General features: G+C 36.0%; 1 protein-coding gene across 1 annotated transcript; it reads right to left on the bottom strand.

Annotated features, from left to right (window-relative positions):
- Nucleotides 1-250: 250 nt before the first annotated feature.
- Nucleotides 251-21,898, bottom strand: cunh10orf67 (chromosome unknown C10orf67 homolog). Its single transcript, XM_056244065.1, has 16 exons — nt 21,762-21,898; nt 21,468-21,588; nt 20,741-20,884; nt 20,568-20,642; nt 20,344-20,466; nt 17,766-17,895; nt 16,877-16,923; nt 16,708-16,773; nt 11,899-11,964; nt 7,174-7,227; nt 7,019-7,098; nt 6,871-6,936; nt 6,701-6,788; nt 4,263-4,349; nt 4,089-4,182; nt 251-329 (listed from the first exon to the last, which is right to left on the bottom strand). Exons 1-16 carry the CDS (start codon nt 21,845-21,847, stop codon nt 289-291), a joined length of 1,368 nt encoding a protein of 455 aa, XP_056100040.1. The 5' UTR covers nt 21,848-21,898; the 3' UTR covers nt 251-288.
- Between the last annotated feature and the right edge of the window lie 5,436 nt (nt 21,899-27,334).

The raw sequence follows: 27,334 nt of genomic DNA, 5'->3' as shown, positions 1-27,334 counted from the left end.
TAAATATAAAAGAATGGCAGAGACCGCACCACAACTATTACGATAACGGCACAGAGAAATGATTTCATCAAAATCACTTTCAGAACGAATTTTTTCCAGCAATCAGAATCCATCCTTCTTTTAAGAGCTCAAGCGTTTAAAACACTAGTCGACAGCGATATCGTCCGCTGGTGTTCACACATGTAGTTATCGTTAGAGTTATCGTTCTTGGTGCCATTTCTATTTCAAATGTAGTGTGCTTTAATCTATAGTGTGGTTGCCTGTTTACAAGAAAGAACGAACTCCAGTTTATACTTCATCTTCCTCGTCTGCAAGGGTCACCTGGGAATCTGCAATTAAAGAAAACACTTAATTTAGAAAAAAAAAAAAGCTTAAAAACGCAAAGGAAATCTTTGGCATCAAATCAACAGTGCCCATTAAATGATCTAAAATACACCAAACAAGTTTGGCTTTCATAAAATAATCCAAAATGATTCATTTTATTTTATTTTAAATTACAAGGTAGTGCATAGTATTACCAGCCATACAGCTGAATATCACAAGTAAATTATAGATTTTATTGATATTAGAGCACCTATAAATTGTGATGCAGGAACTGTGGTTTTTACCATCCCAAGTCATTTTTTGTACCAATCAAGTGAATGCGAGTTCTGCCCATGGGAGGGGCAACATGACATTTCCCTGGCCGATTCAAAACAGGTCACGGACCCTCCATAGACACCAAGGCGGTGGGAGGGAGAACTTAACCACACCGTGTAACCGAATCAAACCAGTGGTTACCCCTTTTCAGCCCACTGGAATAGCCATAACAATACCATTCACATTGCAGCAGAGAAGACATGCTCCTTTGAGACTGACTGAGAGGCTTTTTATCAACTGCAGGGCTTTGTAGCCTTTTAGAGGAAAAACAAAAAAGAAAAAGAAAAAGCTCATTTTGAAAGTTGTTTGTTTTACTTAAGACATTTTATTTTATTTTTTTGGGAGGGTGTGGGTCTAAATATGAGGTAAAAGAGTCTTAATAATTGCTGATGACAGAATACATAGATTTAAGTGCAGAAAAAAAAGTCAAGCTCAGGACTGCCCTAGTGCTGACCTATGCCTTTCAGGTTGCTTGAACACATCAGAATTTCCATTGTTGAGGTTGATTAATTGAGTCTGATAAGTTACCATGAATGAAGATTGTTATAGAGTTTAATGTGGTGGGCCTGGGTTTGTAAATGCTTCTTTCAAATAGTTCTGCAGAAAAGCATATGGGCCAGACGTATTCATGAACAAAAAAGGAAGAAAAATTTATTATGGTTGTGTCCAAGCAGTCTTGTCCCCCTTCTTTTGATCATTTCCCGAATGACTTTGAATCCATGCACTTGCCATGAACATTTAAATATTTTAGAAAAAAGCGAGATTTTAACTTGCTGCATACATTTTACTCTCTTTGATAGTGTTCACAATGTTGTTAAAAAGTTTAATACTTACTATATTCTTTTTTTATTGTGACATTTTCCTTAATCAAACATATTGGCATTAAAATCAGATTAATTTTAGAAGACAATATTCATTATTAAAAAAATAGGCTCAGCTAACAAGAACACTCAGACATGGGTTTGGATGTCCAAATACAAGCTTGTAAAAGTGCAGGCTTGAAATTATTCACACCGCCTTAGATTGGTGACACACTGAATAAACATAATCTGCAGTGTGACAACAATGTTTGCCAACTCTTTCCAAGTGTCAAGACCCTCAGTAGCCGGTGCCTTATCTCCAGTGTCTCAATTATTGGGTGTCAGTAGTGATGTATGGACCAGATTCCCATTATTTAGACATGGGCCGGCTAGCAGTTGTAGAGGTCACTGGCCAGGCCCTCTGGACAGAGGACCAGTGACCCCCTTCATGCTGACCCACTATAAACTACTGCAGTGGCCTGTAAACATCTCTATCCAGAGCCCAGGCTGCAAGTACAAGACACTTTTCACAAGTACTTAAGCAAATATACAGAGGGTTAGACATGAAGCGAACGCTTATATCCTTCTTTTATATTTACTGATATATATATTTGTTTTATTATTATTTCATTTATATATACACATATACACAGACCCTCTTATGCTCACCAAGGATGGATTTATTTGATCAAAAATACATTAAAAAATTGAATTTTCAGAAACATTACTCATTCAGTGGCACATGATCCTTCAGAAATCATTCTAATATGCTGATTTGGTGCTCAGGAAACATTTCTTATTATCCAATGCAAAAAACATTTGTGCTGTTTAATATTTTTGTGGAAACAGTGATACATATTTAGGATTCTTTGATGAATAGAAAGTTCAAAAGAACTGCATGCTTTTGAAATAAAAGTCTATATTATGAATGTCTTTACAGTCTCTTTTTATTTGTTTAATGCAACCTTGCTAAATAAAAGTATTAAAGGGGTCATATAATGGTACATGCACTTTTACAAGTTGATTGTACTGAAATGTGTGTTGGCAGTGCCTGTACACAAACATCATAAAATGATACAAATCCATCCAGTGTTTTTGTTTTAATCTCCTTATATGTTTTCCCCTGCCTCAAATCGAGCCGTTCGACCGTGTGACGTCACATGGTCGGACGCCCCTCCCGCGATTGTTGATTGACAGCCGAGTTTCAACACAGACCCGCCCTCGCTCGTGAGCAAGCTGTCAATCATAGTCCGCGCGGACCGGCGCGGTCATTGTTGATATGCTGGAGCACTGTCTATGAGCACAATGGCGTCTAAGCGATTGTGGTGTTCTGTTCTTGGGTGTAATAACGAACACAGCAGTCATTTTAATGTTCCTAAATCCGAACCGCTGAAGACGCAGTGGCTGAGTTTGTTTTCGAAGGGAATATTCCCCACGAGCAACGTCAATGCTTTCATATTTGCGCGAATCATTTCACACACCAGACTGCTTATAAACGAGGAGGGTCAGTATAAAGCTGGTTTTGCTAAGAAGCTGCTTCTGGACCGGTACCAACTATTCGTGTTCCTGCTGAACCTCCAAAATAACTGAAGTGAGTGTAACGTTTTATTAATCTTTAATATTTATATTAATCTTTGCAAATCGCTAGCTGCACGCTTCACAATGAATGCGTCTAAGGTTTACACTCAGGGTACATTACGGCATGTTTTCTATGTACGACGTTCTCAATATAATTCATAATCCCACGTTTATACTGAACAACGCGTTATGGTTATTGTGTTACAAACGGTGTATGCACAGAACAGAGAGGCGGGGTGAGCAAAGCTCATTATCATTTAAAGTCATATGCACTGAAACAGCGTGCTGAAAACAGAGCTGTTTTTGACCAGGTAAAATAAGTGTTTTCTTACAATACTAATGAGAATTTTTAATTAAAGTATATTACAAAGTTTTAATTTAGACTCTAAAGAATCATATTAGCTTGTACAAAAATGGCATTATATGACCCCTTTAATTACTTCCAAAAAAATCGTACCTGCCCTAAACCTTTGACTGGTAGTACATGTAATTGAAATAACTATATATATATATATCCATTAAATCAACAAACATTTGCAATGAAAAGAAGAACCAATGCAGAACCAATGGCACATTTATTATCTATGGTTACTGGCCTGTTGAAATCCACCGAAAGCACAGCGCTGTATTTTGGCCAGATTGATTAGTTAGCTTCTGTGCATCAGATATTTGTGTAGAGCTTCCATATTGACAGAAGGAATTAAGTCTTTTAGGTTATCTAGCCAAGTCATGCCTGCTAAGCTCATTAACCTAGATCCCAATCATCAGAAAGTCAATAATAGGCAAGAGAGAGATTAAAAAGTAGCTGAGGCAAGACAACTCTCTCCATCATTTCTCATTCCTTTTCCTCATGTGTCAGTGCTAATATGATAATAGTGCACAAGGCAGCTTTTTTAAGTGATGTGACATATTTGGTCAAATCAATATCTTTGAACAATGTATAAACACCTATTTTGATGTGGTCAGTTTGAGGACAGGTGTTAATGCTATACGACAACTGTAATCAAGTTAAATTAGATCTTGTAGTTACTTGTCTGTGTTGTTATCCCTTTCAGGTTGACATGCACTAACCTAATCCAGGGAGAGCATCTGCACCTCTTTCACTCCGTGGACTGATGTCCACGACCCTGTCCCCTTTCTGCTGGCCTCCAGCATCTATACGTGGCTTAGAGCAGCAGAGGGACGTTTAAGCTACAAAGTCCATCACAACAAAACCATAACAGTTTCAGTTGGAAGGTTCCTTACCAAAGGAGCCACTTTGCTGTTTAGGTACAACCTTTTAACAGTATCCTCTGCTGGACTCTTCTGCTGTGGTGAGCAAGGAGCATCCATCTACAAGAAAAAAAGACATTTGAAATATCTCACATTTTCTCATACATATGTTGGTTTCACTTTATTAATGCGGACATCTCATAGATGCAGTTGTTTTTATACAGGGGTCATGATATTTGCTAAAAATTAAAACATTTCAACCTTTCAAGTAATGAAAACGTCATGAAAGCCTTTCAAGCAATGAGGACCATTTCTCATAAGTCAGTCTTCAACATATTACCCATATTACTAGATAAAGATTTGATCTTCACAAGTATAACTCAACCTGTACACAAACACACACAATTACTCTAAATGCGGAAATATGTAGAACTACGTTGTTTTAATGCAGTTAATCATAAATACTACAGAAAATTTAACAGAAATTCACATCCTTACAGAAAACATTTTTACAATTAAAAAAAAAAATATATATATTTACTTTATTTATATTATTAATTTATGTCCCTGGATAGAGGATTTGTCAGATTTAGCTCACTTCTGGGGACAAATTTTAAGTAGTAAAACACACGTGTAAACTTTTGATCCCAAGTTTAGGGTCAGTATTAAAACTATTAATCGTGATTAATCGCACATTTAATCTTGAAATTAAGCATATACCATTTATGTTGAACACATTCATTTCGTCATCATTTGATATAACCAGCAAAGAAATAATATAAGGAGTCCATATAATTCAATACGTGAGTCTCTATTCTCTCTGCCATCTCTGATGGAAGGGCTCTTTAAATGATACTGTTTTCAACTAAAAACAGAAAACTTTTAATGCGTTTTTTTTTTTTTTTTTACCGTTTTTAGTTCATTGTTGTTGTGTAAATATACCCTCAAATTTATCTGATCACAAACAGAGAAGCAAAATCGGCTTAAAGGGTTAGAAAAGAGATTTGCACCTAACATTGTAGATGCTCAGTGTGATAAACTCCTGAATTTTAAGGGTAGGCTACGTTTACACGGTAACGATGTACTAAAAAGGAAAAAGTTTTTCCTTTGCGTTTTTCACAAACACCTTTGTCAAAACAATCCCCGTTTACATGGATCCGCAAAAACGATTAAAAATGCTGTATTATGCATGCCAGGTCAATAGTTGGCAATGTCACTTTGTAAAGAAAAAATATGCGTCTATGGACTGAACACGTAATACGCGCATGACGTCACCGTTTTCACAAATTCGCGTTTTTGTAGTTTACATGGAGACAAAGATATCATTTTCAAAAACTTTGAAACCAGTTTTCAAAGGTTTGCATTTTCAGGCCCCCAAAATGCTGTTGTAGTCTAAATGAACGGTCAAAACGCATACAATTTTTCTCGTTTTTAGTTGAAAACTGTGTCTCATAAACTGCCCCGAATGACGTGTTAACATTGACAGCCCTATATACAGTATATATATATATATATTCTGCAGGGATGCATTCAATTGGTCAAAAGTGACAGTAAATACATTTATAATGTTACAAAATGTTTACGTATTTTAGAAAAGTTCTTTTGAACTTTTTACTGATCAAAGAATCCTGAAAAAAAAGGTATCACCGTTTTCACCAAAAAGCAGCACAACAAGGATAATGAAATGTTACTTGAGCACTGAATCAGGATGATGTGACATTAAAGACGAGTACTGGCTGCTGAAAATACAGTTTTACCATCACAAGACTAAATTACATTTTAAAACAAATTATTCAATTGTAATAAAATTTCACAATATTACTGTTTTTACTGTAATTTTGATTAAATAAATGGAGCCTTTGAGAGCATAAGAGACTTCTTTCAAAACATTCAAATGTCTTACTAATCCTAAACTTGTGAACGGTATTGTACAGTATATACAACAAAAATAACATATATAATGGCAAACATTAAGTCTCCATTAAGGGATTATCGGCTGTTTTCATGAGCATTTTTTTTGTTTAATAAATGGCATCTGACACAGGCAGGCCACAACGAGGTGAGCCGAGTTACATTTGTTCGCCTGCTAAAGGGGGTGTGGGGTGCAGAGCAAAACAAAAACAAAACTTATGCATATTCATCAGCCTTCACCAATTGAGGCCAGAGATGAGGGGCTTAATGGGCATGCACCTGTTAAAGTCTGTTCTGGGTTAACCTCTACTGTATGTGTGTGCTTGTGTGTGTGTGTGTGTGTGTGTGTGTGTGTGTGTGTGTGTGTGTGTGTGTGTGTGTGTGCAGGACAGGCCACAGGTGCAGATTTCATTAAGTGTTACATGATTAAAGCTCCTTCCCTCTTTCAGAGTGGTAACATCCGCTTTGATGAAGCAAAAGACGTGTTGGTGTAAATATCATGGGAGAGCATATTGATTCAAAGTGGACAAAACTGTATCGCTCTCAGAGAAGCTACTGACCGCAAAACTGACTGAGGCGTTGTGCAGAATGGCCTCCTGCCGCTGCAAAGTCTGCCGTAAAAACATCTCATCCTTGATGGCATGGAAACTTAAGAGAGAAATAATCAATGTAACAGAGCTCATGGAGCCTAATGAAACAAAAACTGGAGTTACAAAACTTTAGGGTGTACCTCTGTCTTAAAATCTCAAACTTCTTTTCCCACACCTGATTGGACATGCACAACTGCTTATTGAGCCTGATAACATTTCAAAACATTAAGAACAACAGAGGGCAGTGGAAAGAACAAGTACTTGATCTCTTTCAAAGTGTTATTATACCTTTCAATCTCCTTTTTCAGCACTGCTTCAGTCTTTCTATGTTCTTTAATTTTTTGAACCAGCTCTATATCCCCAAGAAGCTGAAAGAAAAACAATGCTCAGATTCAGAGAAGTTTATGGATGCATGTATGCTACTTCAACAAAGAGAACGGTACCTCCATGGTTGTAAGTTCTGCTGCCTTACGCTTCTCAATTTCAGTGGCAGCTTTCTGAAAACGGGAGAATCACAAACATATACTAAAATTACAATGATGCATTTCTGTATAGTAATAAAGTCAATAAAGGAGTACAAATAAAATGTTACTTTTGTGTCTTTGCATTACATCTTAAAGGGATTGTTCACCAAAAAAGGACAATTCTGTCATAATTTACTCACCCTTACAGTATGTCATTCCAAACCTGTATTCAATTCAATTCAGTTCATTTGTTTAGCACTTTTTACAATACATATTGTTTCACAGCTTCACAAAAATGCATGTTCCAATATTCTGTTCTTTACTTTCTTTCTTCTATGATTTTGAGAAATGTCTCCGCGTGTTTTGCAATGAAAGTCAGTGGGGTCCAATGTTGTTTTGACTCCAACGTTCTTAAAACATCTCCTTTTGTGTTTGTCACGAGAAATAAAGTTTATAGCAGGCTTAGACCAACATAATGGTGAGTGAATGATGATAGAATTTTACATTTTGGGTGAACTGTCCACTGAATCTAGCAACATGTTTCATGTGCCCGTCCACCTCAGCTCAGAAGAAAGGACATGGCTTTGAAGTTGTATCTGTTTTCTGATAGAGATTTAAATGGAGGGCCATATTCGGTGTGTCATTATATCAGTCCATCGCTCACAAAGGGTCATTTTAACACCAAATGTCCACTTTGTGTGGCATGTCCAATCAAGGCTTGACACAGCTTTGTGGAATGTCATGTTGGCTGATTGAGTGCATACGTTCAGAGCAGTGTGAAGGTCAGGTCACCTGAGGTCAGCTCGGACATCCACTTTTCCACCCGTGTTCCCCCAAAAAGGCCTAACAGAACGTGGGAGTCCCTTTTTAAGTTTCTCTTAGTAAGAGTGGGTGCAGAGTGTGTTGTTAGTCTAACCCAACACAGAAAGGATGTCAGTCCACCCTTTTTCTTTCATCCTAACCAAAGAAATAAAGAGAATGGGAAAAAGAAAGTTTCCTTGCCAGATTGTTCAAAGACCCATTGTGTGCAAAAAGGAGTAGGTGTTGATTTGTGACAATACAACAGAGAGTTGTGTAAGGCCTCATGAAGTTCTCTATATTGAGAATGAACACTAATGAAGGCCTGTTACACTTCAGTCTGTTTCCTTACTAGTTTGATGAATGCAGCTGCACATATATAGTTTAGACATAAAATAATAAATATTAATTGACCATTCAACCGAAGAATAACCTTCTGAACATTTCCAAAACATTCCATGTACACTACCATTCAAAAGTTTGGGGTCAGTAAGATTTTTTAAAAGTTTTTTTTATGCTCACCATTTATTTGAACTAAAACACAGTTAAAACAGTTATAATGAGAAATATGATATATATATATAATTAAATGTTATTATATATATATATATATATATATATATATATATATATATATATATGTATACTGTATACTGTATATAATTAAATATTTAAGTGTCACCGGCCCTTACATATTTAAAACAGTAATATCCTATACTAAACCTAAACTAATATTGACAAAATATATATCATTTGAAAGCTTACAATCTGTAGTTTTCATATTGGTGATTGATACAAAATAAATTACAGAAGAGCCGTAATCTATCAAATTGCAACAAGAATATTTTCATACTCCTAAGGCGTGTTAAGACCTTTATTTTGAAATAGTGATGAACATGAAAATCATGAAAGAATGGTAGAAACCTCAGTTTGTTTTCATGCCAATAGTTTAAAAGATAGCATCCATTACATTTTTTTTTAGAAAAAAAGGTCTGAAAATGTTTTAAATATAAAGAAAAAAATTATAGATTCACCATTTGTGATGTGGCAGCGAGCTATAACGCACATGCGTGTTCTTTTTATGTGATTATTAGAGGTTGAATTCATATCAAAATATGCCAAACTTCCCTTACTACTTCTGAATAGGATGCCTACTTCATAAATTGTATGAAAATTGTGGAAATAATGGTTCAGATCACTCAAAACACATATGGAAATGGAGGCGCCCTTATATGGGCAGTAATGGAGTCTGGTTGTGACCTAGTGAAAAAGTTTGGTACTGCACCCAAACAAAATCTCACTGAAAGCTCATTTTTGAGATATCAACCTAAAATTTGAACTTGTTCAGAGTTGTGGCTTTGATTTTCTTGCAGTTTTAGAGTCCACCAGGTTTTGAAAATATATATTTTATATAAAATATGAATAATTAAATTTCACTTTCTTAATTTATTTAACTTCTACAAAAATCTGCCAAACGTCTTTAAAACAAGACCAATCTTAAATCTATATTCCAAAGCATTCTTGAATTACAACCATTTAAGTTCGGATTGTGCATTTTCATGTTTATTCAAAAAAGGGGGCGTGACACTTAAGAGGTTAAGATGTAATGTATTCCTGTGAAGGCAAAGCTGAATTTTCAGCATGATTACTTTTCAGTGTCACACGATCCTTCAAAAATCATTCCAATACGCTGATTTGGTGCTCAATAAACATTTCTTATAATTATCAAGACTGAAAACAGTTGTGTTGCTTAAATTTTTGAGAAAAACAGTGACACATTTTTTTCAGTATTCTGATGAATAGAAAGTTCAAAAGAACAGCATTTATTTTAAACAGAAATCTTTGGTGACATTATAAATATCTTTAATACAATAGAATGCATCATTATTAGTAAAAAAATAAATTAAAAAAAGTATTATGAAAGTACCGTATTCATTAATTTGGTGAGGGAAAAAACCCATTATCAATTAAAATGACATGATTTTGAAAAATAGTGCTTCTAATCATTCAAGGACAGATCACATGTTTATAGAACTATTGTTTTCCAAGGTAAATAAATCAAACTGTTTCAGCATTGTATCTAAGTTTGAGTCACTGTCTATACAGGGCCAGGCACGTGCCAGTTAAAATTGAAGCTTGGGCATTATAAAAAAAGATGAATTCCACACATTTCCATAATAACTAGCCACAGTGGCAAAGCTCATTGTAAAGGTGCCCTTTATGAAGTGGACTTAAAAACCGGGCTTATTGTCCACTTTGATTCAGCTGTACCCCATCACCCACTCCAGCCTGTCACCATGTTGTGTCAGCTGCATGCCACATTCCACCCTCTCCTAGGCACCGAGGCCAGGGATTCACACTGGCCTGCTCCTCGGCCGCCTCTATACGGTCAGCATGTTGACAGAGTCATCGTCCTGATTCCCCCCTCCCCCCTTAACAAGCCATGAACAAGCAAATAAATAAAAAAACAGAAGGATGTGCAAGAAGCCATGATGCTATGGCCATTTTTATAAAGGATCAGCTACAATAATAGTTTATAGAGTGTTTAGTTAAAGGTAAGTATGATAAGCACTGGAAATAGCATTATATAAAAATAATAAATATCAATAAAAACATTTAAACAAATATAATAATTATTATATTATATTATAATAATAATTAATTCATATACATAAAGTATCACATATGTTTAATGTATAATATAACATAATATATAATATAATATAATATTAAATAATATTAAATAATATATTATATTATTTAATATTCAGCAATGACTAAGTGTCTATGACAATTTATACACTATCTTTGGGGTCGGTAAGACGTTTTAATACTTTTGAAAGAAGGTGCTTATGCTCTTAAAGGGATAGTTCCCCCAAAAATTAAAATTCTGTCAGTAATTACTCACCCTCATGTTGTTCCAACCTCGTAAGACTTTCCTTCATCTTCCGAACACAAATTAAGACATTTTTTATTAAATCTGAGAGCTGGATCACTCCTCCATATAGGCTTCTAACGGATTGAAACTTGCCGGCCCAGAAAAGTTATTAAAGACATTGTTAGTGTAACAGCGCAGCGCTTCTGTGTTGTACATCATTTTTTTTTAACTAGAACTGTTTTCTATTTAAATATATTTTAAAAAGTTATTTATTCTTGTGATGGCAGAGCTGAACTTTCAGCATCTTTACTCCAGTTTTCAGTGTCACATGACCCTTCAGAAATCATTCTAATACACTGATTTGGTGCTCAAGAAACATTTCTTATTATCAGCATTGACAGTTGTACTGCTAAACATTTTCGTGTTTCTTGTTTTTTTCAGGATTCTTTGATGAATAGAAAGTTCAAAAGAACAGCATTTATTTGAAATAAAAATCTTTTGTAACATTATAAATGTCTTTACTGTCACTTTTGATTGATTGAATGTGTCCTTTCTGAATTAAAGTATTAAAAGAAATGTAAAAATCTTAATGACCTCAAACTTTTGAACGATAGTGTAGGTAAGCATTAATAGCTTGAATTAAAAATTGACTTAACTTAGCAAGGTTGTAATTCACACCTGTGATAGAAAAGGCATTTTAGATGTGTATTTCGATGAAAAAAAGACAAAGATCTGCACTTGACAGAGGGAGAGAGAGCTGTCATCATCACTCAGGGCTGTTAATGAATGCGTTTCACTGTTGGTACGGGTTGAATTTTAACCATAGAATCATGGCTAAAATCGATATTACTTAGACACTGCGTGTGCACCTTATCCTCCGTCTTTACTTTAGGACACTGATGTCTGGGGTAATGGAGGGACCGTCCTTTGGTCAAGAGTTCAAGACCTCCAAACATCCTGAGACTGATAGGACTTGAGTCAAGTCCGTGCCGTACCTGAGCATGTGTTCAGCTGCATCTCATACTCACCTCCTTCAAGCGTGAGGCTTCAATGCATGCAATTTCTTTCTTCATCTCCTCTTTTAACTGTTTTATCTGCAAAAGAAAATTTATAATGTTATCTCACAAACAAGAGCAGACAGTGAGAGACTTCATGTTGCTTGCTTACTCGCAACCATCCCAAAGGTTCTGGGATTTTAGGAGTATTTACACCCAGGTTAAAACTTCAGAAGTGGTCAGCCAATGGTACAGATGACAAGGGCAGTTGTGTGGTTGATGGGCCATTCATTTTTTCAAAGAGCCGAAGCTTACACCCAGCTGAGCTTCACACTCCACTCTGGCCTGGGCTTCAACCTCTCATTATAGGTCTTTTCTGCAACCCTTTGGCTATGGAAACAAATTTTCTGCTTCATTGATCAAAGTCACCACAATAAAATAGGGCTGGGCAAAAAAATAGATTTTTAGATTTATCGTTTTTAAAATGTGGTCGATTCAAAATCGATTCTCAAAGGCCACGAATTGATTTTTTTTCCATATTTATTTCAAAAGCCAGTATTATTTTCCTACACTGTTCATAGGCTTGCAGCCTCCATGTTACAGCCAATGCTGTGAGATTTTATGTTAGTTTTATCTTAAACATAAAATAACCTAATCCTGTTTGATCAAGGCATGCGACTGTTCTGACTTGTCCAATTTTCAGCATCAATTTTTCATCTTGCATCAAAATCCTGTCTATTCATTGTATGCATTTGAAATGTAGAGTTTGGGTTCTGTTTTAATGTAGGCTACCCAAGTTAAAAAGAGTTTAATATACAGGTTTGTGGCTTATAATTTCTTTTTATTAATTAATCACTTGTAAATTTATAGTTCACTGTTCTTTTTTTATAAATATAGGATTTGTATTAAATCTATATTCATTGAGTCGAATCGAGAATCGAATTGGGAATCGAAATCGAATTTAGAATCGCAATCGAGAATCGAATCAAGATCGAATCAAATTGAGAGCTTGCGAATCGAAATCGAATCGGAACATCTGAATCAATACCCAGCCCTACAATAAAATGGTGAAAAAAACTTTGTTTTTTTTCATTTTTTTTACTTTACATTTTTATGCATAGCCACCACGCTAGACATTGAGTTTGTCAGTCAAAGCACAAAGGGGCGGCTCAACAAAGGATGCAAGACTGAAAAGAGGCCAATCTGAATAGCTAAATATGGATAATCATTTTCTCCTGGTGGCTCAAACAACATTAAGGAGGTCTTCATTAGTGGTTTTAACCATGGTTTCTACATAGAGTGTGTTTGGCCACCACCTGCTCCATTAGCCTCTTTCCTGGTCCTACCAGGTTTTGTGTCCACTCACTATTATTATGTGAATAGCCGGAAGAACATTATTGATCTGAAACTAATATGCCTCTCTATTATAAAGCACTTTAAAACAGAAAAAAAAGGATAGAAATTAAATGAAATTGTTTAAATGAACGCAACATAAATAAATAATTAAAAACTGTATCATGAAGTATCTGTATATTAAATTATACAAATGTGCATAATATATTCGATACAAATTAAAAAATATGAATGTCCTTTTATGAAGACTAGATTTTGTTTTTGGGGTGTACTTTAATATGTTTTCATGCTCGATTGTTCAAAAAACACATTATTTTTCACACATTTTACATTATTACAGCTCCCATTACCCCAGTCTGTCTGGAACGGTCTGGAGAACGCGTCGTTTTCGATGAAGCCCCTCCTTCCATCTGTGCTGTGATTGGTTAGCTGGCCCAGTGTGTTGTGATTGGCACCGCTTTAGCACGTGTTCGGGAAATGTCCCGCCCCTTTATAACCGCGAGCTCTGCCAAAGCCAGTCTGCTCAGATGTAAACATTAAAAATAGCGTCAATTTCGAACCTGATTCAGAATCAATTTTAACGAAAAAGAGGATCGTGCAGAACGGATTTCATGTACGGACTTTGCAAGCACGGATTTCAAAGGACGTTTCAGAGTGGTATTAGCCTGGTTAAAACCAGACCATTCTCAGTTGTACTGAGATATGATCTGGCAATGCGTCATAGACAAATCATTTCCAGAGGGGCGTCACCAACGGACGTCGCGGATAGACCTAATCCCAATCAGAGCGATGAAGGAGATGACGTATGCAGAGCGGCGGAAAAAACATCTCCGAGTGTTGTTCTTTGCTCGGTTTTTAACTAAAAGGAAACGTTCAAATCGCTTAAAAAAGACGCGATAGCTGATTCGAACGAGTGATGTTCGACGGCAGCATTCAACTTTGTAATGTAGGCTACAAAATCTGCTTAAAAATCCCAGCGCTGTCGTCATCGTGTAAAGCCCGCCCCAACGTTTCTGATTGGTGCCGCGATTTCGGCGGATTGGAAATGAGCTTGAATGGGCTCTTTGCCAGACTAACTTTCAGAGCAAATCTAAATTTGCCGGAAGTTGTCTGGGTTTTCCCAGGCTAGAGTGGTATGTTTTTGTTTGTTTGTTTCTGATAGATTATAGATACGTTGTCCACCATTTAATCATATGTTGTCGGAAGACTAACGTTATACAAACAGTTATCATCACAAGATCATGGCTAATTTTCCTAAGGGGTGGCGGGTGAACAGTCTTACAAAATCAAGAGCTTACAAAAGCTGCAGTAAACAAACACTATCAATACTCTAATGTTAGTTATTGTATTGTACCTGCATTGTAACATACTCTGTATGTCTGCTGTTCTCCGTAAAATGTGCAGCGTAAAGAAAGTTGAGGTTACAATGTTCAGGAACAGTGGTTAAAATTTATTTTAACCTCACTAAGTTTGTCAGACTTTTCTGGGCAACAACTCTTCATCTTCTCTAAAGCAGCCCAACATGGCCTCACCCCCTTTGTTGCATGTTCCCAGGACAGGATTTATGTAAAGTTTAGGGTTTGTGATGTCACCAACCCGGGAAGAAGCTCGTTGTAGTACAAGCAATAAAAAAAGAGCCAATAAACAAACAGCCATTTGTTGTAGTCCTTAAAAAGCTATTTCTGTAAAAGGAAATATCTCCCATTGCATTGAACTTTGAGCGTATAACATTGCAGATGCTGTTTATGCTCAAACAGCAACATACACAAACTAAAGTTAAAAAAGTGAAATCATAATTAAGGACCCCTTTAAAATAAAAAATGTCTTCCTTATTTTAAAAATTCATTGCAGAATTTTAGTTTGTTTATTTATTTATGTATTTCAACAATTTCATTTTCAGTGGTGAGATATTTAAGTACGGAGCCCCTAAAGGGACATGGTGCTGGAAAAAAATATGAAATGGGAGGAAAAATAGTCAAAGCTTTTGCGTTCTCTTGCAAATGTTTTGCTTTCCGAGAAATTTTGCGTTCGCTCGCAAAATCTTTTGAGCTCGGTTTCTTGGCGGAACGCAAACGTTTTTTGTGAGGGAACGCAAAACATTAGCGAGAAAACGCAAAAGCATTGACAAATATTTGTTCCTCCATCTCATATTTTTTTCTCTTCACATGTCCCTTTGGGGTTCCGTAATGTACTGTATGTAATATACTGTATGTAATAATAAAAAATGTATTTAATTTAAATAAACTAAAAAGTGACAAACATCTGTATGCATACTGCATGCACACTCTTCTTCACTCTGCTGAAGAGCTGTGCTAATATGAGCGTTTGATTGCAGGGTAAATTATGCCAGCTTTGACAGGACCCTTGCTGCTTGTCTCCCAGCAACCCTGCAAGGCCAGAGGGAGACTTTTAACCTCCTTGATTCTTGTGTGGCCGGATTCAATGACTGAGTACCATAGAGTCTTTCACACTCTTTTTACGTTGTCCTCTGTGTTCATATTTTAATTCCAGCCATTGTGTGGCAAACGTGGTGCATATTGTTCCTCGCAATCAACTGAAAAATCAAATGCTGTGTAAAATGATACTTGCCAACCACATTTTTTCTGTAAAACTGTCTGTATTTTAAGTATGTAAATGAACAATTTAACATTCTGAAATAATTTTAAATGAATTAATATTGTATTTAAAGGTTTTGGTGGTAAAATAAAGCAATAGGCTGGCATTTCAGCTAAGGACTTATGAATACAAGGCAGCAGTCCAACTTAGAGCGTATTCAAAATGCACAACAAAGCACTCGGACCACATGGTTTCTTACTGTAGTGCAATAATATAAACTCTGGCATGGCCCCAATCTTAACACCACGCAGTGCTACTTCACACACACTTCATCTTTACTGCACAAAAGATAAAACACTAAATAAACAATACTATATCAATACAGGTCAAAAACGCTGCCCCACGTCCATTCGCCAAATGTTTTACCAATATCAACATGCTACATTGTCAGCTTGATGCTGGATATCCTCAGCTGTGCTTGATCATATATCATAAAATAATTTAGTTCTCCCTCATGCACCAGTTGCTGCATAGTATTTAATTCATGGTAATTTGCTCCGCTGGCATGCTTCTCTCTGCTGATAGAGCTAATACACAAGTAAAACATGCAAAATTATGAGGAACAACATTGTCTGGGCTGCAAACCTGACATATGCTGCCCTATTTATCTTAGATGTCACACAGTAACCATTTCTGGTAAGGAGAATTATTTCCTGGGAGGAACAGGAAAAACAATATGTATGTAATGGAAGTGAAAGGGGTCAATTATTTTAAGATTTAAAAGCAAAATGTGAAGCTTACAATTTATAAAGCACTTACTTCCATTGTATTATTATTTGAGTGTAGTGTCTCACTATAACATAACATATGCCACAAGCTTTAACTATTGAATCCAGAATTTTCCTTCAACAAATGAAAAATAAAAAAACTCACCTTTTCTCTGCCACTTTCTCTCTCAAAGTTTAACTGCATTTTCAGTTGTCCATGTTCACCTGTCAACTGAAATAAATGTAAAATCAAAGTGTTATAAATAAAACAAATGCAATAAATGTATTTTACACTTAAAAGTGTGTTTTTAACTTCTTTGTGTACTATATAATACCATTTGAAGGGCCTTTTTGCTGTCGTCTGCCTCTGATTTCAACTGTGCTAAATTCAGAGCTATGGACAGAAGAGAAAACATTTGTTTTTTAAAAAGGACAATATCTAGAGGAGAAACAAAGGCTGATGTCAGGAGCACAACGACAGGACATCCACTTGTCTTTGTTCATCTATTGCGTCTTGGGTCAGTGGACTGAAGCCCAGTCCTGGCATGCATGACCTGTTCTGGCTCAGGGTCCTGACAAGCTTCTGACCTGGTGCAATGCTGTTGACACGTCCACTCACATGCACTGACCAAACACAAACCACTAAGTTCAAGGGCCAAGTGTGTGTTAATGCCAAAGTGCTTTTATTTCCTTAGAGACTTAAGACCTGGACAGCTCTTACCTTTAGTCACAGCCAATGCAAAACATTTTAGCAGATGGTTCTTCACATTCTGAATGGAGAAGGAGTTTATGTTCCAAAAAAAATGGATATGGTTTTTTTTAGCATTTCAAAAATAGGTGTTCATGCGTAATCAGAAAAAAACAGTGGCATAAAATATTCAGACGGTTACCAAAGTTACATAAGCAATGAATGAATATCAAACACTATGAGAGATAAAGACCTGACCCTTGAGAATACACCTGTCTTGTGTTTGCTTTCTCCTCACAGACTCCCACAGAGTGTGAGGTGATAGCTATGGTCTGACAAGTGTCCTCAAACATTGCGTTTTGAATGCAAACTACATCACACACCAGGACAGATAAGGGAAAGAGTCTATATTTCCCAAACAAGCATTTGTGACAAATGATTGTTTTTGTCACAAAACCCACTGGGAAAAAAAAAGAAACATACTTTTTTTTGTGTGTGTGTGGTTCAGCAAGAACTGAGCTAAAACATGACATTACCCAGACTCTGCTCTTTGGATTCCAGGACTCTGTGAATTTCTTCCAGCTCGACGTGCAACAAGTCAATGTTATCTTTTAGCTTTTCATTCTCTGACTTCAGTCTGCTTTTTTCTAGGTCCTCCGTGCCGATCTGAAAAATGACACAAGTCCTTTTTAACTTTCCCTTTACAGCGGCAAACAAAAGCCACGCCGCTCAAGCTGCGTGGCAAATATGAGTGCCATTCAGTCACAAAGCAATCGTACAACTTTCTGCCTCCTACCATTTCCCCCTGAATAATAAAAAGCGAGAAACAAAAAAGCAAACACACTTAGAAGAGGGCAATCTCTTTTTTTTCTCCTTTTCTCTCTTTCTGCCTTTTCTTCTTGCCCAGAAGAAAGACGGCAGTACATTACATACAAAGCCCATAATTCATGGGGACATTTTTATTGACAGGAATAATACATATCATACTGTTTGTGTGCCCCTGTCATTCAGGTCAATTTATTCTGGAAGTCAAGGAAGGCAGCTGGGGCCTATCCACCCACAGTCTAGGCTCTGCTTTCTAACAAGCTCGGCAGAGCCAGGGTTTGAGGGGGGCGATTGGAGGATGGCTGAGCAGCCCCAGGGGGTTCGCAGAGAGCACAGTTTCCCGGGGGGGGCTTGTTGCCTTTGTGCTGTCCCTCAGTAGCAGCGCTGCCTGTGTCACCAGGATCACATCACATGTCAGCGCTCTGAAGTTTGCAGACTGGGAGCCGCATGGAACCCATCAGGTTCCTGTGATATCCACGCAGTTGGCCCTCTACTTTGTACCACAGCAACCATTCATGCCCCGAACATTAACAGGGCTTTTGCATGCCTGTCACACTTAAGATTGTGCAGGCGTTCAAAGGCTTTCAAAGGATTTTCTTCTTTCACTTTCTTCAATCTGTCTCTCTCACTCTCATTCATAAGGAATTGCGATCATAAAGAGTTTTTGATCCCAATAAGTTTATTTTTACGTTTGATGATTTTCCTTTTTTGTCACGTTTGGGATCATCTCAACATGCAAGTCATGGTGCCATGTTAGTCACACAGAATTAACGAAATGTTCCGATTTATGAAATCTTGCATATTTGCATATATAAATCTTTAAACAGATTTAATCCCAGAATAAAGAGCCATGTGTGACGGTCAGATGATGATGATGATGTACATGTCATGGACCAGAGGATTACTCTATCACTAATAGGAATGGACATTGATGCATCCAGCATGACAGAAATATTACTCCATGCAGGGTGGTCACTTCATCTTTCCCTCCGTGTTTCATTGTCATCATCTACTGTTGACTGTGAGGAAGGGGCGGAGATAGTAAACTTATGGATTCATTCATACTTACTGAACTTAATTTTTCATCATCAAAGAGGAAAAAAAAATTTACTCCAAGGAACATCTTTCTGCCCTGTCTGAACAGCCCAACCTTTAACTCTGGCTCCACCATCTGCTGCAATAACAGAACTACAGGTGATTAGCCATGCGTCTCTCCTGTGGGCGTGAGAGTTCTCATTAGCACAATGAACAAAGCTCAACTCCGCCGGGCTGCACTCATTTGTTACACTTTGAGTGGCAGGTTTTGTATGGCCGTTCTTCCAGCCATCTGCCAACACAAGCAGCCGTTTTGGTTGGACAGAACTCAAACACTAAGGGTGAGAGATAACTCTCTCAGGCGGAGTGAGAGGGGCATCCTATTAAAAAGGCTAATAATAGACACCTCACTTATTGGCACCTGATAGCTCATTCATGTTGCATGTAAACCCCTTTTGCAAGGGCATAAAGGTAAGTAATTGATTTCACTTTGTGGAACGCAAGAACCTGCTTATTAGTGTATGGCCATGGGGCCAGGCCACTCCCAAGTACACTTCAGGCCATAATAGAGCAGGCCACTAAACAATAATTACCGTCCTGCTGGTCAATATCAACACACGCTGGATGACATTTAAGCAATCAAGAATCATATTGACATCATTAATGATAAATGCACTACTGGCCAAGTAATGCTTCAGTGCAAAAGCTACCCTCAGGAAAAAAAAAATATATATATATATATATATAGGCCTAGAATTAGAATATCTTATTATTTCAACATGGACAATAATAAGAAATGTTCCTCGAGTGCCAAATCAGCATATTATAATGATTTCTGAAAGATCACGTGACCCTGAAAAATGGAGTATTGGCTGCTTAAAATTCAGCTTTGCCATCACATGAACGAATTATATTTTCAAATGTATTCAAATAGAAAACAGCTATTTTTGATGGCAAATTGGCAATCATATTTCACAATATTAGTGTTTTTGCTGCATTTCAGCCTTTGTCAGCATTAGAAACTTATTTAAAAAACTATTATTTTATTATTATTTTTTTTTAAATCTTACCTTACCTGATCTTACCTGATCTTTTAAATCTGACCCCAACCTTTTGAACATTAGTGTATGCATTACATACATTCTGATCGTATCCATTCTAGTCCTTGTCCATTACTTCTTCATATTGGTACAGGCCTATAGTTCAACAATTGAAACACTATTGTGTTTTTGTGATGAATGGCAGTGTCTGTACCTCATATTTCTTCAGCTGTTCACTTATACACTCAATCTTCAGGTTCTTCTCCTGAAGCTCATTCAGAAGGTCCTTTACTCTTCCATCAGTAACATCACAAACCAGATCCGTGTCTTCCTTATTCTTTAAGAAATGCGACTGTGAGATTGTGAATTTTGTAACAATAAATACTATCAATTAAAAACAAAATCTTTGTTGATGTTCCAAACTCCTTAAAAGTTTACCTTATAGCTGGCTTTGATCACCTGCATAGCATCAGAGAGCTGCTGCTGATAGCTTCTCCGGAGAACAGATAATTTCTTAAAATAAACCAGACACCAAATTGAAGTCAAGTTCAATGCAGTAGTAATGATCATTACAGAAGAAACACATTTATTGGTGAAACTTGAATACAGACCTCTTTGTAGCAGTTTTCTTGATTTTTGATTTTCTCATTCATTCTTGAATAAAGGGCATCAGATTCTTCCTGCAGTTTGGTCTCATACTGGAAATCTATTATTTTCAGTTTCTTTTCAGTGCCTTCTTTAAACAAGTGCATTTCCTGAGATTAAATCAAATATTTTTAAACAGATTATTTAAGACAGAATATCTTGCTTTAGGTAGGAAATAAAAAATCAAACTCCCAACTACAAATATTCATTTATTATTGAGCTGCCATCACAATATTGTAGAGGATATCTTTCCCATAGTTCACTGTGAGTGATGGAACTAGAACGCATTTAGTAGAGCGTTTATTCGGCTGTAAGCCTGCTAATCAATATGTTTAACTCTGCAGGCTAGAGCATTCCTTGTGAAGGCACTGTTCTTCACCACAAAGCCACCATATGCCCTCTCAGCAGGTGACCTGGCAGCCCACAGTGAGGCCACTCAGCGCTAAAGTTAGAAGAATCTTGAACTAATAAGATGAAAAGCCAGCAGCATAAAGTGTATCTAGCGGAATGCACGGACAGTATCAGCTTTCTGTGGGTCTTTTTTGAGGCAAGAAGACAAACTTGCAGTTTTAGAGATGGCTGCAGATTGATTGCTAGCTGACAGATTGCTTCCTATTAAGTGTTATGAATGAAAAGACCACGATTACGATAATAAGGGACTGACTATTCATCTAAAGGTAGCCAGATACACACCTTCATAAGATCTGCAGTGTCGGCAGTGAGAATCTTTATATTTGGCAGCTCTGATTCGTCAGTTTGGACACAGGCATCTTGTCCAAAAAAACCTGCCCTCAACTGATTGGACAGAGAATACCTGAAGAGGGAGAAAGATCGTGTGCGGTGAAATTAAATTCAGATCCTAGTGAAAAGATCGGCATAGTTCACCGGCAAAACTTAGCTGAAGTTGATCTTGGATGCCTTCAGCAACTTTAACGTAGCAGCTAACGTTATACAGCTTGTTTGCAAGAGAGCAGAAAAACTTCTTACCGACTTATTTCGTCAATCTCTTTTGAAATCAGCGCCTCCTCGGCTTCATTCGCAATGCTGTTTATTCTCTTTTCGATAACGTCCATGACTCCAAACTACAGGGCATAAAATGCTATCGCACAATATTTTTGCTACAGATTTCTGGTGCGCAAAACGGTTGCCGTAGCAACAGAAACCAACGACTCAGATCACACTGCAACATGAGCCACTGAATAAAAGAAAAAAGGTAGTTTCGACTTTTTATCTCACAGTTTTGACTATTTTCTCGAAATCCTGACTTTGTCCCCTCAGAATTGAACTTTATATCTCCCAATTGCTAGTTTACATCTCACAATTCTGAGAAAAGAAGTCCACATTGCGAAATACCTAGCAATTGTGAGAGAGAAAAGTCAGAATGTGAGAAAAAAGTCGCAGTCTTTTAAATTATTATATTCCGTGGCGGTAACAAGCTTCCATAGGATACAGTCGTTTCACATGATAAATTATCTTTTTAATAGAACGATATAGAAAATAAAAGATACGTTCGCTTATTATAGCTATTAAAATAATAGCTAAATAATTTGATTATTTAAACTGGCCTGTATGTTACTATTATGTATTAATAATTTGACAGAATTTTCCGTATTTTTTTTTTTAACTTTATGTTTTAGGGTTAACGGAAAGGTCAGTAAAATTGCTGGATATTGTCCTGGTAATAAGCTACCAGTAGCCCACTTTTTCTAATTTAAGGATTTATTTGTATAGGCCTAGTGTAGGCTATGACACTTGAGCAGTAGGCTAGGCCTATATATTTAAAAATGTTGAGAACCATGTTCAAGTGTCATGTCAAATTATTAAGTTATTGTCTCAAGGTTGCACAGAGCCTAAGTGTTTAGTTTAAAACAGTTCACTGTAAAAAATAAATATCGAGCCAAGGGCTTGAGCCAAAAGCATTAAATTGCTTTAAATCTGCAGGGACTAAATTTGATTTAAATGGGACTGAAGGTACCTGCTCCACTCAGCAGTACAGATATTGACAAATGAAATTCCAAGTGCAATTCTGAAGCCCTTGATTAGCTCTAAACAGCTATCCTAATTCACCATGACAGCAGACTCTGTGTTAAGCATTTTTCATATCTCAGACTGAAGACAGACAATAGACTTTGCATGTGTTTACCTCCTTAATATATTTTAAGGGGGCTGCTGTGCACTTTCATGTCTCCAATCATAAAGCCCACTCTTCATTTTCAGACAAGGAAAAGTCCATTAAAATAGATTAGTCTGCCGTGGTCTGTCTAGATGGCATAGCCTAATCTCTTTGAGTCTGCTTAAACAGCATAATCCCTGATACTGAAATATACTCCCCTGCATGGTGTAAACCCTACCCTCAGTGAAGCAGTCACAACAGCAGACTCTAGGTATGTCCCCTCCCCCTCAGAGACAGCGTTGCTTCTACTGTAAGAGTCTGCCCTGGGGCAAGCCTTAGCCAATATGGCCCTTTAATTAATCAGTGTAGTCCTCTCAGTGGCTAATAGTGGAGATTTTTGGCCCCTATTTTCATAGCATGTAGATTTGTCATCTTCATTTTTTATGCAGTCCAAAGTGGTTTGTTATTTCATGCGGTTTTTGTAATGAAGATCAATAACTTACACCTCATTGAGTATCAGTCAGGCGTAAAGTGAGAGCAACCGTCTTGGACATGTTTCTTTAACACGTAAATAATTGTTTTCAGTGTATTCTTTTGTCTGATTGTCATTTTCAGCTCACAGGACAGGAGTATGATTTTGTATCGAAATGCTTGTTTGTACACAACTTTAAACTATATTGATCATAATGTGCTGTAAACAATTAAATCTGCAAAGATACAATATCATATTTATTTATTCAGAGGGACTCAGTCAAGTGTGATAAAGTGTCAATTCTAATTTACTTAAAATTTATTTAAAAAATAAATGTCGTTTCTCCATTTTGAGCGTAATTTATTGAAAACAAATACATAGGCCTACTGTTTAATTTGTATTATAAAACGGTTAGTTCCAATCCTTGATTCTGATTGGTCAATAGCTGTGCTTTATTCACGATAAAACCCTATTTTTTACAGTCTATGGATAAAACACGGCTATGACCGCTTCACCCAACGGTTCTATTCATCACTTCGCAACACTGCGGTTCCTATGCTGTTTTTATTTGAGCTTTCATGCATATTACACATTGGAACATTGTTGCTGTTCACGGTCAGGGACTATTTTATACCGGAAGGAAGGCTTTTAGTGATTTTACTTCATGAAAGTTGCACTTATACATTTTTTTTTACTTTAATATTTTTATTGTGTGGTAACCATTTTATAAAAGCAATAATAAAACTTTTTATAAAAATAATAATAAAACTCCACTTCGCGTCGTGCCTAACAACGCCCTTCAGCCGTTACTTATTCACGATACAGCACAGCCTCTCGTACCTTATTGCTTACATAAGTAATATTAAATTTTGTTCTAACAAGAAATTTACAATTTCACAATAATTTCTTAATTTAAAGATTAAAATGTAACATATATTTACAATAGTTTTTTTTTTTTTTTTACTTTAAACCACTCATATCTGTTAGCAAGAAATTGCTCTGAGTAGTTCAGCGTCATAATGATGAGGCAGGCATAACTTTACAGAAAATGGAGGGTATTTTTTAAAGCCAAGGCAAGCAACAAATTCCCTAAGACATGGTCCACCAGCTGACAATGAAAATCAGTCTTAATTCATTTATTCTGAACCAGCACTCTGCAAAAGCCTTGGGGCCCCAGTGCGAGCCTGAGGAGAGCTATGCTGAAAGGGGTGTTGTCACATGGACTCCATTCATGGGGACCATTCTGAGGAAGAATCAAATCTAACAGAATGACTGGGGAAATGGGTGCTCTCGGAAGGGACAACAAGATCATTATATTTGACTATTGACACTAATTTATGCAAATTATGAAAATGCTTAACAGATGTATTTATATATTGCACATTTATAGATGTCAACATGACACTCAGCAACATAAATGGATAAATGTTCCAGGTTCTCGTTAGTGTGCACACAGGGGTTCAGTTTCATGGGGCTTCTATGGATTTGCCATGCCAACAAATGAAATTAGTTTCATTGCAAATAGTTCATTTTAAGATGATTTCAGCTCATTATCAAATTAGGAATCAGATTTGACATTACTATTCTGGTTGATTCTACTCTAAAAGCTGTCACAATCACAAGGTCGCTTGTTGCTGCCCTCCACTGGTTAAAACGTCTGAACCTGCAAAGGAGTTATTCTTGCAAATAAAATAAAATACAAATAAACAATAAAACGGTCTTTTTAATGAACATTTATTTTTTTTACATTTATTTAAAAAAAATTACAACTTAAATGTTGGCTATTTCAGACACCTACAAATTTATAAAGAAAATAAAAAATGAAATTCATTTTTTTTGCTTAATACATAATTCTGACTCTTCATTTACATACTTCCTAATTAAATTGTTATCAATATGGGCACATAAGTAGTCACAGTAATCCCCATATTTACTAAACTGTAGAAAATAGGTCAGTGGGCAGTCTTTTTTTTTTTTTTTTTGCCCCAGCAGTCAGAAATAGGCAGGCTGCCAATTAATAATTTGTCATAATAAGAAATGTTCTCTAATTATTGAATTTGGTCATTAATTGTTATCTATTATAAGCAATAAAATACATTTCTTGTTCTTTTCTTTTGTTTAAACAGCAAAAATAACATGACAAAACTGTAAAACAAGTTAAATGGAATTGAAAAAAATAATTGATTTTAAAAAGTGTTTTTCTATTATTGTTTAAAGATGTTTTAATTTTATTAATTTTTTTGGAGGGTTATCTAATAAATTAGCACCTACTCTGTGATTGACCTATGTAATGCACAGCATGCAGAGAGTGGAAAAGGAACACATTCAACACAGACTTTGAATGAACCCCATGGGATCTAATCAGGGCCAGATTGTTTAGGAAACCAAAACGAGACATGCAGTCCCTAGAGAACACACCACTGGGAGGGGGGAAAACGTGATATTAACAAATGGCCTCTTGTGACATAAGCTAAAGCTTCCCTTCTGAATTTAAACAGAGAAAATAATTAGTTAGAGTTGGCAGCATATGACAGAGGTTCAAAATGGCATATGGCATAAGTTTGATTATTGCTGATGGTTTAGTCTTACCCTGGAGAAAGTGAGAACAACTAGGCTGACACAGAAATTGACTGAATAGCAAATATCCTGAACTTATTCGCTATTCATTTTGAATAAATGTATTGATTCATTTTGAAAAATGTAGCGTTTCTTTTTTGAAAATGTAGCGGTTCATTTTAGGAAAAGTAGCGATTCTTTTTTTTAAAGTAGTGATTCTTTTTTTTTAAAAGTAGCAAGCAAGTCTTTTTGAAAACGTAGCGATTCATTTTGAAAATGTATCGAATCGTTTTGAGAATGTATAGATTCATTTTGAAAATGTATCGATTCGTTTTGAAAATGTAGTGATTCTTTTTGAAAATACAGCGATTCTTGTTGAAAAGTAGTGATTCTTTTTGAAAATGTATCGACTAATTTTGAAAATTTAGCGATTCTTTTTGAAAAGTAGCGATTCTTTTTGAAAAAGTAGCGGTTCTTTTTTGAAAAAGTAGCGATTTATTTTGAAAAAGTACAGTCTTTTTGAAAAAGTAGCGAGTCTTTTTGAAAAAGTAGCGAGTCTTTTTTTTAAAAAAGTAGTGATTCTTTTTGAAAATGTGGCGAGTCTTTTGAAAATGTAGCGAGTCTTTTTGAAAAAGTAGCAAGTCTTTTAGCGAAATTGTGGTGATTGATTGTATGTATTGATGTATTTTGAATAAATGTAAAAATGTATTTTGAATGTAGCGATTCTTTTTGAAAAAGTAGTGATTCTTTTTGAAAAAGTAGCGAGTCTTTTTTGAAGTAGCAAGTCTTTTTGAAAAAGTAGCGATTCATTTTGAAAAAGTAGCGAGTCTTTTTGAAAAAGTAGCGATTCTTTTCTGAAAAAGTAGCGATTCTTTGAAAAAGTAGCGAGTCTTTTTGAAAAAGTAGCGAGTGTTTAGGAAAAAAGTAGTGTAAAAAATGTAATTATACATTTGTTACAGTCTTATTATACATTTATTACAATGTAATTATTCATTTATTGCAATGTAATTATTCATTTATTACAATGTAATTATATGTTTATTACAATGTAATTATACATTAGTGTTATTATACGTTTATTACAATGTAACTATACATTTATTACAGTGTTATTATACATTTATTACAATGTAATTATACGTTTATTACAATGTAATTATATATTAGTGTTATTATACGTTTATTACAATGTAATTATACATTTATTACAGTGTTATTAAAGCTTCAGTCCGTAGCTTTTTTGGGGTTAAAAATGATCCAAAATACATATTTGAGAAAATACATAACCAGCCAGTGTTCAAAACTATCTGCTTGCCTTAGCTCGATTCAAAGCGGTAAGCTTGTAATAATGTTTTTAATTCCAGTGGTACTGGTGAATTTCCGATGGAGATTCGAGCATTTCTTTGCGTCATTACGTCA

Source organism: Rhinichthys klamathensis, unplaced genomic scaffold (genome assembly GCF_029890125.1).
Source record: "Rhinichthys klamathensis goyatoka isolate OS25496 unplaced genomic scaffold, OSU_Roscu_1.1 h1tg000902l_1, whole genome shotgun sequence".
In the NCBI taxonomy this organism is placed as follows: Eukaryota; Metazoa; Chordata; class Actinopteri; order Cypriniformes; family Leuciscidae; genus Rhinichthys; species Rhinichthys klamathensis.
This window is presented reverse-complemented; position numbering and strand designations above follow the sequence as displayed.